This window comes from Rana temporaria, chromosome 11 (genome assembly GCF_905171775.1).
Source record: "Rana temporaria chromosome 11, aRanTem1.1, whole genome shotgun sequence".
Taxonomy (NCBI): domain Eukaryota; kingdom Metazoa; phylum Chordata; class Amphibia; order Anura; family Ranidae; genus Rana; species Rana temporaria.
This window is the reverse complement of record NC_053499.1, coordinates 41,119,331-41,136,674: the sequence shown is the minus strand read 5'-3', so window position 1 is coordinate 41,136,674 and position 17,344 is coordinate 41,119,331. Positions and strand designations below refer to the sequence as shown.

The 17,344-nt window shown below is 40.2% G+C and overlaps 1 protein-coding gene across 4 annotated transcripts in view; it reads right to left on the bottom strand.

Moving 5' to 3' along the window:
* Positions 1–478: 478 nt before the first annotated feature.
* Positions 479–17,344, bottom strand: part of RAB3IL1 (RAB3A interacting protein like 1) — a 58,361-nt gene continuing 41,495 nt past the window's right edge. For 3 of the 4 annotated variants that reach the window (XM_040328415.1, XM_040328417.1, XM_040328414.1), the window contains exons 6-11: positions 16,685–16,813; positions 14,977–15,089; positions 14,827–14,850; positions 7,510–7,609; positions 4,256–4,322; positions 479–753 (exon numbers count right to left, since the gene is read on the bottom strand). In XM_040328415.1, coding sequence (XP_040184349.1) covers positions 671–753; positions 4,256–4,322; positions 7,510–7,609; positions 14,827–14,850; positions 14,977–15,089; positions 16,685–16,813 — 516 coding nt within the window. In that variant the 3' untranslated portion in view covers positions 479–670. The remainder of the gene's footprint in view (positions 754–4,255; positions 4,323–7,509; positions 7,610–14,826; positions 14,851–14,976; positions 15,090–16,684; positions 16,814–17,344) is intronic. The other variant, XM_040328416.1, reaches the window with a different exon arrangement.

Below are 17,344 nucleotides of genomic sequence, written 5' to 3'. Positions count from 1 at the left end.
AAGCGGCCATTGCTGATTTTTTTTTTTACAGGGGCAAGCAGTGCCATCCTTATCTGGTTATAATACCTAGTAAATCACTGACTTGATCCCAGCGTTCAGGAAGTAAAATCGGAAAAGTGTGCGTTCCTGAGTGCTTCTTTCAGGAGATAATGAGAAGGGCGACAGCCTTGGTTTCCCTATGTTTCAAAACAGGTCAGAATAAAACAGTCCACATATTTCTGTAATCATAGGTTCCCTTTAAAAAATACGAATATGGTTGTGTGGACTATGGCACAGTTAACATCTCCACATGATTGCCATCAGTTGAAATCCAAAAGACCAGCCTTCCAACGTGAAAAAATCCAGGTGTACAATGGCCGTATCTGCTAGTGTATGTGGCCATTATACAATTGCTATTGACCTTGAAATTCTCACTATGTTTGCTTTACCCAAGCTGGTGTTTAGCCACTATTGACCTTTGTAAACAATTGCTAATGTATAAATCCCTGTGTGCTCATTTAATCACCATTGGTGGAGTACCATTTATGAATGAATTGTTCACACACAGAATCTGTGTAATCTTGGGTGCACTCACACGCCTCTGCTCTCAGTCATCATTGGATCCCACAGCAGCAAAATAGTATATGTGTGTATTGGTCATTTACGTTGTCCTTATGTTGCACTGAAATCGCTAAGATTCAATGACGTAGAAGCCAAGTTTTGCCACGGACATCTCTCGGCGAAGTCTCGTGATCTCCCAGAATATAAGCTCAGCTGTGGGGGAACAGAGAAGATACAGGTTTGTAATAAAAAAAATGCCTCTGCATGCGATTATTACTAATATGGTAAAGAGTACATACATTTATACAGTTTTAAAGATATAACCAACCCTTTGAGGGCAACCATAATGCTGATGTGACCCGTAATTAAATTGAGTTTGACACCCCATTGTCAGCTTCGATTGGTGCCCAAAATTCAGTATATTTTTCTGAAATGGCTAAACGAGAAAACTTTACCCTATATTTGCCACTACATGGAGATGACGATGCCAAAATTAAAGCAGAGTTCCACCCTAAAAATGAACGTTCTATTAACAGCTTGCCTTTGATGAAAAAAAAAAAAAATGTTTTTTTTTTACTCACTTCTATCTGGCTTTTACTAGGCAGATTTCATAATCTGCCTAGTTCCTGGTCCTAGGTGGTTCAACTTCCTGTCCTAAGACCCCATTGCCTCCTAGGAAATGAGTGTCATTTTCTGGGCAATACTGTGCCAAAAAAAAAAAAAAAAATCGCCCAGCATGCACGTCTCCCTGAAAACCAGGAAGAAAAAAGAACTGGGCTTCACATGCCCACACATATGATGGATACGGCTACAACATGAGCTGGAGGATATAAGGCAAGTGTTTGCAATGATTTCTAGAACGATTGGGAACAGGGCCAAATTATGGGGGGGGGGGGGGGGTGCTGCCGCCTGGAATTAAGCGGGGGGTGCCGCCGCAAATTAAGAAGCAGGGGGGTGCCGCCGCTAATTATTGAGAAGCGGGTGGGGGGGGGGCCCTTTACAAAAAAGAAATAAGGAAAAAAAATATATATACCGTATATATATATATATATATATATATATATATATATAAATAATAATAAAAAGAAACCTATATAAAAAAAAATATATAAAAAATGTAAATTTATAAAAAATAAATAAAAATAAGGGGGGTTGCCATCTGGGCCCTTTAATAAAAAAAATACATATATAAAAAAAGAAAAAAAAAAAAAAGGAAAAAAAATATATAATTTTTTTTATTTATTTTTTTTATATAAAAAAAAAGGGGGGTTGCCATCCGGGGCCCTGGGGACTATTTAATGCGATTAATTTTAGCTTGCAAAAAAAAATTATGTCCGGAACCCCGCTTTAAAACATTTCAGTGACATTTCATTCAGCTTGCACAAATGCTTTATAAATAGGCCCCTAAAAATAAAACGTCACAATATATTTTGTTGTATATAAGGAAGGTGACCAGATTTTTTATCTAAATCCGCGGACATATTTTTTTTTTTACTAGTAATGGCGGCAATCAGCAACTCTGCCCATCACCCCGGCTACTACCGAGTGGGGAGTGGAGGAAGATCACTCCGCCAGGGAAGGCAAGGAGATAAGAAGACAGGCGGCTGGCTGGGACTTGAGCCAAGGCAGAAGAACATGCGAGAGGAGCTGAATGGGCATACACCCGAAACTGAAGAAACATTCCCTCCGCTCCGACCAGCACATGATCATCAGAAAGGGGCACAGATAATGGAAAAAAAAAATACACCCTCCTAAGCTAGTAGGCATAGCGGGGAGGGGGGGGGGGTGTAATTCAGAATTTTTTCTTTTAATCCTGCACTGACTATCTTTGAAATTGCCCCAGCCCCTGTTGAAATCCGATCCGGGGACAAAACCGGGGACAGACTTGGTCTGGGGACAGTGTACTCAATCCGGCGACTGTCCCCGGAAACCGAGGATGTCTGGTCACCCTAATATAAAGATTATTTTAGATTGTAAACCTTAACGAGCAGGACCCTTTGATTTCTCCTGTATTGAAATCGTATTGTTACTGTACTGTCTCATTTTGTAAAGCACTGCTATATAAATCCTGTATAATACAGAAATAGAAATTAAAAAGGAAGTAAACCCTCATGGGTTTTACTTCCTCTTTATTTCCCTGCAAAAGTAATGCATGGCATAGTAACCCTATATGTGTCACTTACCTGAAACCAGAGGTGTATTTAGGTTTTGTGCTGCCCTAGGCCTGACTGAACTCGTGCACCCCCTAATTTAAATATGACACACCCCTTCCTGGCAAGGTCACGTCCCTTTCTGTTTAAGACCCGCCCTAACTAGTGGGGACACTAGTTCTGAGGGCCGGTTGGGGGGGCAATGAATTCCCTTAATTTGCATAGATTTCCTCTCACTTCCTGTTTGGCTATGGGGCAGGAAGTGAAGGGAAATTTCTGCAATGGGACAGGGATGGTAAAAAATAAACTGACAGGGGCTATAACCTATCCAAAATTAAAAATAAAGTGTAGCCTATAGTTCTACTTTAAGCACAAATTTCTGATAATTTTATGGAGAGGACTAAGAAGATATAACCATGCCAATGGTGCAGCAGAACCCCCCCACAGTTGCAGAATGCCGGCCGCCTGCATACCAGAAGCAGTGCGGCCGCTTTATGGGGGCGCTAGACTAATTTGCCTCTCACCCCAGTCCGCCCCATAAGACTGCCGCTACGCTAACAGTGTAGCGAAGCCGGCGGGGACTCTTTCCGTGTTGCCCCCCTTGCAAAGTGCTGGCCTGGGCCTTGTTGGCTTAGGCCAGGATACAGCGCTGCCTGAAACCGAAGCCTGCGATGTCACCGCTGTCCCCTTTGCAGGAAGGGTCCATCCTTCAACCTCTTCCTTCCAGGGGCCGCGAACTCCGACTCTGTAACTGGCCCGGAGTCTCGTGACGTCACTGCCGCCAGTCACAGCATGACCTCCTTTAGGAATGGCGCTGTCACCGTTTCTAAAGTGAATCAACTACTAGGATGGTCTATTCTAGAGTATTTTCCTTCACTGGCTTCACTACAAAATAACAAACTACTGTCTGCAGGGGACTGGGCCACACAATCAGTTATAAAGGGCAACATGCACCCCCTGGGCCATAGTTTGGGCACCAGGGATCTCTATGTTCATGCTCACAGACACCAATATCCTACCATGATGAGAAACACACGGGCACATCAGGAGTTCCTTTTCACAGTATGGAACTACAGGCCTCATGTCCCTACCCCATCTACCCAAAGGGGTTTCTTTCTGTTTAAGGTCTAAATGCCAGTCAATTATACTTAAAGTAGAACCATGGGCATGTGATTTTCCTGTACTTCTACTTTCAATAATAATAGTAAACAGGACGAATAGAGAGGGTGGATCTCCCTAATGAGGGCACAGACAGGGGTTGTAATCCCTTCTATCCAAAACTAAAAAAAAATGTCTGCCTTTAGTTATACTTTAAGGAATGATCGTTGACTGCAACATTTAGCTAGGAACACAACAATTAATGGAGCCCTTTTATGAAGACTTCAGTCCTTAGTTCACCAGAATGGAATCAAGTATATTGTCTAGTATCCAGAATGTGGAACTATACTACTTCAATTGTATAGAGGACAGTATATAACATGTATTGTAGGTATTTATGTAATGCATAGTATCTGCCCCACATTGATAAGGTTTCAAGGAAGCTGATTGGACACAAGGATACTTACTGTCCTGGCGCACCAGACCTTGCTGTATATACCGAATGTAAGTGAAGAAATTGCACACAGCTGTTATCTAGGAAGAGAGGAAAGTCAAGTAAGGACTGAAAAACAGTCAAGTACGCTATATATTCAGAAAAAAAAATGCATTATGATGCTATCTTTATATTCAATGTATTACAGATCTGAATAAAAGAATCTTGAAGGAACCCAGCTTTTTCATAATTTTCCCATTCTTGGGCTTGGAATGTGAGGTACTACACAATTGTTTGACTACCTGCTTTATATATTGCCTATTCATCGCTTTTTTCAAGCTGTTGAATTGTATTTACGTTATGCCTGTGCCATACTGGAAGATGTACCTTGTACCCATGGGTGCTTCTTTTTCCCTGCATTTTTATTGTTTTGGCAGCTGCCTTTTTAGTTAAATAAAAAGTCGGGAGAAAAAAAAAGAATCTTGAAGCTTCCTTCAACACAAATACTTGCTTTCTGGATACATAAAAAGATGTGGATATAGAACTTAAAAGGTTTAAAAACTTTGTTGGGCTTTAATTGTTACAAAGAAAGGCACTCAAGCTTTTTATTACCGGTGTTGTCAAAGACCATCTTGTTGATCAAACTAACTTGCTTTGCATATGTATGTGACCAATTTTAATATAATACATTTTAATATAATATTTTATTTTAGATAATGCAGGTCGTTTTTGTATTTTTTAACCACATAGCAATTGCTAGTTATTTATATAGTGTTAATACATATTTTTTATATATAATAATATATATGATCCGGACCAATCCAGGGTCATGTAGGCTGAAGCATATTAAGACTGGTATTCTATGCTGTTTAGCCGCTGGAGCCGGGACAGAGACCGTCATAAATCTCCTCCCCTTAGCTCAATTGATTGACACATTTAAACAAATTCAGTGCGTGACCAAGCACGCTTCCTGAAGACGTGGCAACAAAACGTACATCGAGGCGGTACTTGGTCACGCACGCACCAACGCAACTTACAGTCCCGCTGGATCGCAGTGTGAGAGAGGTGGAACGCACGCCAGCTTACACAGCATCGGGACGCTCATCCACCCATGACATGCCATACAGCCTCAGTGCCGGGTTCGGGGCACTCTTTCAAGTAAGGAGCCATTTGGCTGGTTTTATGTACACACATCTTTAATAAAACGAGATTACACTATTACGGTATATGCTTTAGTTTTTGCATATTCGCTTAGACCTGTGGCAATAAGGGTATTGAGGTGTATTGATTGATCCATCTAGCAGGCGTATCCTGCAAAGGGAGCATTTGACCTCTTTTTTGACTAAAAGGGTCAACATCATCTGGTAAGCTGCCATCCATATTTGAACACATTGGGTATGACATCACGGACGGTGACGGTGGATCTCTGCACTTTGTATTTGCACTTATAGGAAGAACAAATTGAATTTTGATGGACTTTATTTTTTATGAAGCACTGTATTCCTTGCACCGCAGTTAATTATACTCACATTTATTTTGCATTGTTATTCTCACTATTGGTTAATGAGTATATGTTGCATTATTATTCAGTATATTGTTTGTATAAGTTGGATATTACCATCTTACATCACATTACTTCACTGTATAGGGATAGGGGATTTTGATTCACATCATATTGAATGGGTAGCTGGTGTTTTTTGGTAATTAATTTTGGTATACTACCTATTCTATTTATATTAGTTACCGTATTTTTATGAATTACGTTTATAGCGCCCCCACCCTCACAATACACAAGCATTTCTAGTCAAGATCTGACTATTTTTGGGGAGCAGCTTTCACTATTATTTCACACTATCAATTTTATTAATTTTGGTGCGAGATATTTTTACCCATTATAACTTGCTTTGGTTAGGCTGCTTGTAAATATCAGAAAACTACCCCAAAAAAGGAGAGAAGGTCTTTAGACATTTCCAACTATACAAGAAACATGGCGTATCACATCAAAGGTCTGAGAGTCCAAAGCAATGTTTTATCAAATGATCAGTAGAAAGAAAGCTAGTGTCCATGCCAGTGCGTTAGCTGTGTTTCAAAGGCTGTCCAGTCTGCAATTTCATAAAAATATTTTGTTTTCTGTTTGTATTTTCTGTATTTTCATATATTTTTTTGAATATGTATTTTTTATTGTAGTGATCATCTTATATACTGTGCCTGCTGTAAAAAGTCTACTGAAGAAGCCACCAAATGGCAAAACATGTAGGAGATTAATTAGATGTGCACCATTGTTTATACATTCCAATGATCCAATATATGAATGTTTTTTATGTATTCAATTATCAAATTTCAACTTATTAAATTTCTATTTTTCTATATTGTTGGTCTCATGTGCGCTTTAAAAGTCCCAAACAATTTTCTCTTTTCCCCGATTTGGTAACTGTTCACGGGCCACAATGAACTATGGGGTTTCACGGCCCCCCAAACAGCAAATGTAAACAAGCCCTTGTTATCCCAAGCCCCGTATAAGGCTACTTTCACACTGATGTGCTGCAGTTTTCCCACAATGTGGGTGCAGCACAGTGCAACTGTGGCTTTTTTGCTATTAAGTTGTGCTTTGCCATAGACTTTTATTACACCTTGCAGGTGTGGTGCACTTTCTGAAAGCACAACAAAACTCCTGCATTTAGGAGTTTTGGTGCACTTTTTGCACACCAATCCAGCAGGATATAATACAAGTCTATGGTCAGTACAGCTAACCCACAGGAAAGCTGCAGGTGCATTGTGCTGCACCCACAGATCAGTGTGAAAGCAGCCTAATGACCTCTTTAGAATATGCACATTGCAAAAGTGCAGTGTATGATGTTAAACACACTGACCTATTCCTCTCCCAGCTTCTGCTGGCATCGCTCTTCAGACTGCTAGAAAGGTCCCAGGCAAAGTGCACTTGGAATTATTCCAAGGAACCAATGTTACAGAGAAGCATCAGCTTATGCGGCTCCTACTCTCCCCGCTGCTGGTGCCGTGCACTCTGATGCTTCGGGGTGCACGGCACCAGTAGCGGCAACTCATTGATTACCCACTACCCCAGAGCATGGAAATGCATTTCCCTAGTTTCAGGTCATGGACCACATCAAAGGGCTCTGCAGGCCATGGGTTCAGCACCCCCGATTTAGGATCTTGCCTCACTTTATCCTGTTGACAAAGGCTTTACTTTAAAAATCTTGTCCTATAGGTGAAATGACATAAAATGTCATGTGAAGCCAGAGGAGATCAACATACATTAGTATTACTTACCCTGGCTCTACAGGATGGTGAGATGAAGTAATAATTCCCAGAATCCCCTAGCTTAATACGATGGCGACATGACCGTGAAAGACCACTGAGGGCACATTTCCTGAAAAAAGTACATAATGAGCAAATATTAGCCAACTATTTAGGATGCTCCTTTCGTTTAAAGCTGAAATAAGTATGGTTGCTATAAGGAACACAACTCTTTTAAATATGAAGGGGTTTTTAGTGAGAATATTTGTGAACTTCCATCAAATGCACTTGCATACTAAACTTTGTTACCCAAGGTAAAAAGGACATTTGTCCATTGAGATCAGCCCTAAAAATCAAAACACATAAGTATTAAAGTGGAAGTAAACCCATCCATAAAACCATTTCATTTGCGGCATGTGCCGGAATTGAAACACTCCCATTGGTTGCGCTCTCAACCAAACTGTCAAACAATCCAATGGCTGGTGTCTAAACTGATCACATGTGCAGCATTATGGCAGTTGTAGATTACACAGAGGCAAAGATGGCAGCTTCCTTAGCTGAAAACGATAGGGTGTTTACTTACACTTTAACCTCAGCAAGATTAAAGGAAGAAAAAAAAAAAAAAATTGAAAACTGTGGTCCAAATTTTGTTAAAGAGGAATAGATAGTTTTCTATAAAAATTGTAAATGTTTATATATTTGCTGAGTTTATGTGTTCAAATGTAAAAAATGTTTTGCAAAGAAAACAGTCACCGGCACATCAAGGATTCCTCAAGGGAGGGTCCAAAGCTTTATTATCGTGGCCACATAGTACACAGAAGGCAAAGTTTCAAAGCCATGCAGGGCCCCTTCGTCAGGCAAGACAAAGGGGCCCTGTGTGGCTCTGAAACATTGCCTTCTGTGTACTATGGGTCAGATTCACAAATGAGATACGACGGCGTTTCGCCTGATACGCCGTCGTATCTCTGTTTCTATCTATGCGACTGATTCATAGAATCAGTTACGCATAGATATCCCTAAGATCCGACATGTGTAATTGTTTTACACTGTCGGATCTTAGGATGCAGTACCGCGGCCGCCGCTGGGAGGAGTTTGCGTCGTAAACCAGTGTCGGGTATGCAAATTAGGAGTTACGGCCGATCCACAACGGTTTTTCGTGTTCGCTACGTCGCCGCTAGTCTAGTTTCCCGTCGCAAAGTTACACTTTTTTTTTGGTGCCCCAACTTTAGTCAGCAAGTGTATTGCTGTTTAAAGTATGGCCGTCGTTCCCGCGTGGAATAATTCAAAATTTAACGTCGTTTGCATAAGCCGTCCGGGAATACGGAAGTACGCTACGCGCGTCGCCGTTCAAAAAAATGACATCACGGCGCGCGCCGGAGGCCGCGGGCGTAGTTTTCATCGCAAGTGCTTGGTGAATCAGGCACTTGCAATGAAAAATTGCGGTGGTGTAACTTATCTAGGATAAGTTATGCCGCCGCGATTCTACGTGAATCTGGCCCTATGTAACCAGGATAATAAAGCTTTGGAACCTCTGAGGATTTCTTGGTGTGCGAAAGACAGTTGTTCTCTTGGATCGTTTCAAATTCCCAGCCTGTGGTCATTGCAGCACCCATTATTAATGAGTAGCCAATCAGGAAACTGTGCATGGGGAATATTGTGTTTGCTTTCATAAATGAAGATTACATTCACTGTTAATTGGGGAAATTTTTTCAATCCTGTTCCTTCATATTTTCTCTTCACTGCGGTTCAAAACATACAGCGACTTGACCCCAACACTGTACTAGTTTATGGCTAGTTTTGGTTGTCTAAGTTTGATAGTCTGGATAAGCTGGAACATACTTTCTGTGGTTGACCCATTGGGGTTCATTTACTAAATCTGGAGAGTCCAAAATCTGGTGCAGCACTACATAGAAACCAATCAGCTTCCGGGTTTTTGTGTCAAAGCTTATTTGAACAACCTGAAGTTAGAAGCTGATTGGCTAGCATGCACAGCTGCACCATAATTTGCACAGACATGCTAACTACAAGAACCAGGTTCTGCTTTGAAGGGACAAAACTGACCATCACTTAATATACAGGCACAGACTCTCCACTTCTCAGCTGCTTATCTGTCCATGGATGAGCAGAGATGTATTTGTTAACTTTTGTTTTACAAAATGTTTCTTACAAAAAAGTTTTACAACATCTTCTATATAGAGATATCAAGAAAATCAAGGCATGCATAGTAACTAATATGGACCGTTTTCATCAGACTAACCGATCGTGTGTGGGCCCCATCGGTTATTTATCTATCGGTTAAAAAACTAGGAACTTGTTTTAAAATTATCTGATGGTTAACTAATCGATAGAAAAAAACGATCGTCTGTGGGCACGTCCATCGGTTAAAAATCCTTGCATGCTCAGAATCAAGTCGACGCATGCTCGTAAGCATTGAACTTCATTTTTCTCAGCACGTCGTTGTGTTTTACGTCGGTGTGTAGGCATGACTGATGAAAGTCAGCTTCTTTGGATATCTGATGAAAAAATCCATCAGACCGTTTTCATCGGATGAACCGATCGTGTGTACAGGGCATTACTCTCAAGAGGATTTTACTAAAGAATGCCACATTGTTTCCAGTTGATTGAGAGATTGGGGATACGATGGCCACTTAATAGACAGGGGTAGGAAGCTGGCGAAAAATAGGGATTGCAGCGATCTGTTTTGGAACTCCTCTGCCTCCTGGAAGGCGAAGCGATCCCGTGGCAGGGGAGGTATTCACTTTGTGACTTCTTATTTCCAACAGTACAATCAGATTGTTGCGATTTCAGATGTAGCACTGCTGTTAGTGCTCCAATAAAGATATACGAGAAGAAGCATTTTTGTTGCCGGCATTTTTTGCTTATTTGATGTTTAGTGGACACACTGATAGCTCATTATTTGTTCTGTCTATTACTGGTTCTCTGTCAACTTTTATGCATTTTGGGCTCATAAAAGTTAATAGCAACACAAAACAAGTAAAATGTATTTTGCATGCTTTTTCAACCCCTGCTAACAAGCATAAATAGTTATTTATTGGACAACATGAAAAATGCATGATGTATGAAAAACACAATAAAAATGCAAAGCTGTGAACCTAGCCTTAATGTTATAAATACTGTATTTGCTGGCGTATAAGACTACCTTTTACACTTTAAAAAAATGGCCAAAAAGCAGAGGTCGTCTTATACGCCGGGTCAGCTGCTTGGATGCCTGCTGGATGTGCGCAGTTGAAGAGCCAGTAGCTCGAAACATGTCGGGTACATAGCCTATATATTTGCTACCTGCTTACCACGCTGCAATATTTTTTCTATGTGATCACCCGTACTGGTCTCTTCCAAAGACCTGTGCCTTTTTATTTTATTTTGCTTTTATTGTATTTATCCATGCCTAATAAAGGCCTTTTTTATTGGGAATAACTACACTATGTGGAGCGGTTTTCCTTTTCCTTCCATGTTCCTATGATCGGACATATATACCTGCTTCCCTCTGTAAGGATTCCTTCAGGGATTTATCCCAATCTGGATACATTTGACTTCTAATGATTATCAGCAATTGCATCGGCTGTTCCATTGTTGCCATCGATTTGAGGAGCTCTTATATGCCTGATTGACACACCGTCGCTGACGAGTGTGTCCACCTTATCTGGTAAGAGTATCCATCTTTTACACTTACCATTTTGGATGTCTTGGCTGACCCTGAAAGAGTGATACCTTGATGGGACTTCTCTCACCTGGTCGAGTCATTATTGGAATGTACTACGGATCGTGCATCCGATTTCTGTCTTGAGACGACTCGCCTCACATGTTTTTTAACTTAGTCTACCTCAATGACGTTTTTCTTTTTATTTTATATTTGGACTTTCTACATTTGGAGTAGTTTCATTTATTAGTATTGGACTTCCTTTTTCCACTTATATCACCCTGGTGGTATATAGGGTTATTCACATATATTATATAATTTTTGTTATATACCTCTAGGTATTCATATTATTTACTTTAATTAGGTCCAATATATTCTCACTTGGTTGTGAGCACTGTACTTGCCTTTTGCAAAATACACTTTTTATATATGGTTTTTACCATATATAATTTAGCGCTGCACTTTTTTCTTTTTTATTGCTGGATGTGCGGGAATACTGTATGTAGCTTTGGCTACATACAGTATATACCGCTTAGCCAATCCTGGTGAGCGATGTATTCAAATGAATACAGAGCCTGCTCGGATTGGGGTAACAACCTCTGCCAATCCGAGTGCCTACATACAGTAGGCTGCTCGGATTGACTTTGAGAGTCGGAGAGGCGTGGGCTGATGATGTTACAGCCTCTGCCAATCCAAGCAGGCTTTGTATTAATTAATAGAATACATCACTCGCCGTGATTGGCTCCATCTCCAGCAAGAATGAAGAAGAATATGGCTCCAGAAGAAAGAAATATGGAATGGGGGTCGTCTTATACGGTGAGTACAGGCAAAAAAATCTTAAAAAAACCTGCAAAATTAGGGGGTCGTCTTATACGCCTGGTCGCCTTATACGCCGGCAAATACGGAAACCTATATTAAAACATATTAAACACTGGAGCTTAAATAACAAATCTGAAAAGTATGCCTTAATGTTTTACATGCAACCCAGACAGGTTTTTACAGCTATGCATGGTTATGAACGCAATATAAAAATGCAAGGTTGTTTTGGCCAAGTGTGCATTTAATCCTTAAACAGACAACCCTAGCCTCAGCCTTATTTGAGGAAAGGAATAGCAATTGCTCAGGAAAATACATTTAAGATGATAGATTATTCCATCGAGAATGGTCAGCCAGGAAGTGTCTATAGAAGTCATCTGGTTCTTAGAGACATGCAATCAGTTTTGGTTGCAAGTGTCAACAGACACAGATTATTGGTGGATTATTGGTTATACCAATGTCATAACTGTGGGAACAAAAAACAAAATAATACGGCGCTGATAAACCTGTGAAAAATATATGTGAAATATATCTCAAAAAATTAAATAAACACAATATAAATGACTGTGAAATATATACCCAGAAAAATATATATATGACCAAAAAATTAAGATTGGTGAATTATCAATATGATAATCAATATAACAAATCCGTCCAAATGAATAAATAAAGTGAAATGAAAATAGTCCATAAAAAATCAGTGCAATTGAGTCCAATTAAGGTGAGCAGCTGTAATTAATCAAGAAAGGATCCTCCACCAGAAAGGTCACCCAATGTGTGGGAAATAAAATCTCCTTACCAGAGAAAAAGACCGGGCTTTCAACGGTCTAATTCAGCATAAGGATGTTTAAAGTCTTCCTTGAAAAGACTATTCCGGACACTGCTATGAATCACCAGTATGGATAACTTCAATAGATAGGATCCTGCCAGGACACTGATATTTCCCTCCACCAAAGGCTATAAAGCCGGCCAGAAAAACATTCTTGTCTACCATCTCCTCCGTCCAGCGTTCATAGACTTTTAATGGTTGTACCACTTTCCTAGCAATCGCTCCTGGAGGCCTCAGCCGTATGGCCTCGAGGACACAGGACTTCACAAAGGGGACTTTCTTCAGATCAGCCTCGGTAACACTCAAAGGATGCTGACCTCCTTCACCAAATACAGAAGTAATTTCACTTATGACCTTCTTGTAAACCGCTGGCTCCGAAATGATGAAAGCAAGCGTCCAAAATGTAATCAGAGAGACGGTTTCATAGGCATGTCATCCCCGACCTGGGAGCTGTGGTTCATGCAAGCCGACAGGATCCTGTCGGCTTGCATGAACCACAGCTCCCAGGTCGGGGATGACATGCCTATGAAACCGTCTCTCTGATTACATTTTGGACGCTTGCTTTCATCATTTCGGAGCCAGCGGTTTACAAGAAGGTCATAAGTGAAATTACTTCTGTATTTGGTGAAGGAGGTCAGCATCCTTTGAGTGTTACCGAGGCTGATCTGAAGAAAGTCCCCTTTGTGAAGTCCTGTGTCCTCGAGGCCATACGGCTGAGGCCTCCAGGAGCGATTGCTAGGAAAGTGGTACAACCATTAAAAGTCTATGAACGCTGGACGGAGGAGATGGTAGACAAGAATGTTTTTCTGGCCGGCTTTATAGCCTTTGGTGGAGGGAAATATCAGTGTCCTGGCAGGATCCTATCTATTGAAGTTATCCATACTGGTGATTCATAGCAGTGTCCGGAATAGTCTTTTCAAGGAAGACTTTAAACATCCTTATGCTGAATTAGACCGTTGAAAGCCCGGTCTTTTTCTCTGGTAAGGAGATTTTATTTCCCACACATTGGGTGACCTTTCTGGTGGAGGATCCTTTCTTGATTAATTACAGCTGCTCACCTTAATTGGACTCAATTGCACTGATTTTTTATGGACTATTTTCATTTCACTTTATTTATTCATTTGGACGGATTTGTTATATTGATTATCATATTGATAATTCACCAATCTTAATTTTTTGGTCATATATATATTTTTCTGGGTATATATTTCACAGTCATTTATATTGTGTTTATTTAATTTTTTGAGATATATTTCACATATATTTTTCACAGGTTTATCAGCGCCGTATTATTTTGTTTTTTGTTTCTTTGTTTACTATGGTATTTTAGTAATTAATACTGGCAGCTTTTCACATTTATTTTATTTATTCAATTTTTCACTGTTATTTAATTTACACGTTAGCGCAGTGTTTTTTTCTGTTTATACAGAGAAATCCCTTTTCCATAACTGTGGGAAGCCTTACCTGATTGCTCTGACGTTACTGACCAATGTACGAAATGACTCCACTTTTTGTTCTAGGGTTTTTATAAATGATACCCCTAGAAATTGCCTAAAATTTTAAACTGCAGTTAGGCAGGCCATACACAGTGCAAATTTCTTTCCTGCAACCTTGGGTTCCTGCAGAACAGGCCATGATTCCAATCGTGTATGGCTGGCCTTAGTCATGAACATTGATTAGAACACTTTAAATAACTAACTGTGCCAGAGGTGTTTAGCTTTTTTATTTTGTATCTCAAAATGTCAAAGTACTATATGGTTTTTCTGGTACCCCATCTGTTTCTAGGCCTTAAAAAATGTGCTCTTCTGCAGAACCTCAAATGTGATTTCTCCAAGGATGCTAAAAATGTATTGTGGGACCCAGTTTATAATGCCAACTCCCTGACCATACACATCTGTGTTATTGTCTCAGTATAGCAGTACGTTATTCAGTTCAAGCAAAGAAGATGCATATTAGTTGAGTATTTACTGGATTAGAGATCAAGTCAAAAGCCATTCTCTGATTAAGCTCATCAGTGGATTAATACTTGTTTATATATCTCACTTACGTTAAGACCTCCACCCGACACCCGCTGAAAAGAATAAAGTGAAAGAGGGTAGTCAGCAGTAGCCTATTTAATTGAAATGTACTCGACACCAGATCTTAATTTTTGGATTTTTCTTTTAATAAAGACTTTAGATAAGAGAAGGACTATTACCTGGGCCCTCCACGTTCTACAGCTGATGCTTTCACTACGGGAAGTGTAGGTTGAACGACTGGTTCCACGGACAATGTATTGTCTTCTACTGCCGCAAGAACCTGTTCTGCTAACTGTAGAGATATCAAATGCATGGAGTTTTCACAAGGCTCAACAAGGCAATGACACAAATCAAGTATATGAGGCGTCATGCACTGAAATGGGTGGGGTAAGTCAAACATATTTGTGATTTAGTACTGTCAAATTGAGGTTTAAAAATGAAAGGGACCAGACTTTTTAAATATCCCCTGAATCCTGGGTGCACACTACATAGTGGGTGCCAGACTAGGATCTAAGCCCCAACTTCTGCTGGACATAAGCCCCATACTACCAATTTAAAGATGAAATCCAGATATGGAATTGTTCACATAGTTACATTTGTCCAGGTTGTACCAATGCAAGCATGGATGTGCCATACCTGTGGGATCCTATGGGAAGCTGAAAATCACTGTAGTAGACACTGCTACTACTTTGATCTTCCCTAGCTTCCAATTCCAGTTCTGAGCGGCTGCCCTGTTGCATTATAATATCAGAGCTTTTACTGAGAAAATATGAGATATCATTGCTGAGACTTCCCAAAAATAGTAATTGTCCAGCTGCCATGCTCATCCAATGACTTTAACATTTAGTGACCTGGAACAAGTATGCAGTTAAAGCGTTCTGATAGATTATTACGTCACATATTGCATACTTGTTAAATTTCTTTGGCTCAGAAAGCATTGAAGCAAGAGACAGCTGGACTTCTAGCAGTTTCAGGACATAAGAAATGGCAGCCAGCATTTTTCGCTCAGTGCTGGTTTCCTTTATTATGCAATGTTAACATTGTATTGAGTAGATGCTGCTCTACCAGACGTTCCAAGACGTAACTTTTTAAAGCCTCGACATTAAAAAAAAAAAAAAAATTTGATTTGCATGACAATGTTCTATTAACTAATCATGATCATGTTTTTAGGCTTCTTAAATCATAAACACCAGCCGGACTCTTCAAAACATTAAAATGTGCTAAAGAGCACCTAATGCCGCCTACACACGATCGGATTTTCCGTCAGAAAAACCTTGGATGGTTTTTCCAGAGGAATTCCGCTCAAGCTTGGCTTGCATACACACGGTCACACAAAAGTTCTCTGAACTTTCATCCGTCAAGAACGCGGTGACGTACAACACTACGACGAGCCGAGAAAGTGAAGTTCAATGCTTCCAAGCATGCGTCAAATTGTTTCCAAGCATGCGTCGGAATTTTGCACGTCGGAATTGCTACAGACTAAGGAATTTTTCCTGGTGGAAAATTTGAGAACCAGCTCTCAATCTTTTGTTGCCGAAAATTCCAACAGCAAAAGTCTGATGGAGCATACCATACACACAGTCAGAATTTCAGGACAAAAGCTCACATCGGACTTTTCTTGACGGAATTTCCGATCGTGTGTACGCAGCATAAGGCTTGCTAAAGTGGTCCCTCAATTAATATTATTTCATGCAAATTTAGAATGCCTTACGTTCTCTTTAGCACACCTTAAGGGCTCATGCAGCTTGATGGATCTCACCCACTGTCACATCTGTTTAGCTTAGCCACATCATATTTTACAAGACCATCCACATATACAATTCTTGTTAGTAAAAACATAAAACAGGCCTGATTTTGCTTCGGTGTCAGAATTCAGATTCTACTCACCTCTCTTTTTGCAAAGTCCAAGCAGGGTGTAATATCCTCTTCGTAGATACGTAACAGGAAGGGGCTGGATTTATCTAGAGTTGGGTTTTCCTTCCATCCAAGAAATTCTGAGTACAGAAGGTTGTCCACCTGTGGGAGCAGTACAGTACAGGTCAGATCTCATCAAAGGGAACTGGCGTATAATTTTGTTTACCTGGATAACAAACCCGATAGGTTTACTACCATACTGGGACTAAGCTACAAACAAAGGGGCCTAAATACAGTGGCAGTCACAAATGACAAAGCCAATTGGTGAACCTCCAATTTTTAGATTCTCCTGTATACTGTATGTTCATGCAGATTTTTCCAGTCTGAAAAGAATCACATACTGTACTTTATGAATTGCAAGTACCTGTGTACATTAATTGCACGATTCTCATCAGTTCAGACAGTTATACATGCAAATATTCAGCAAAATGAAAAAGTGCTTGAATCGATTATGTTTAACAAATTACTCCCCAGGTATTCAACAGGCAAGATGGAAAATGTCTACAGTTACATTCTGTTCAGACAGGATGGAAAATCAGATCATGTGGCATCTTCATTGTGTTTAAATGTGACCCTAGAGCTGGTTTGATTTTTCCCTACACAAACCAGAACTTTGAGTTGGGACCAAAATAA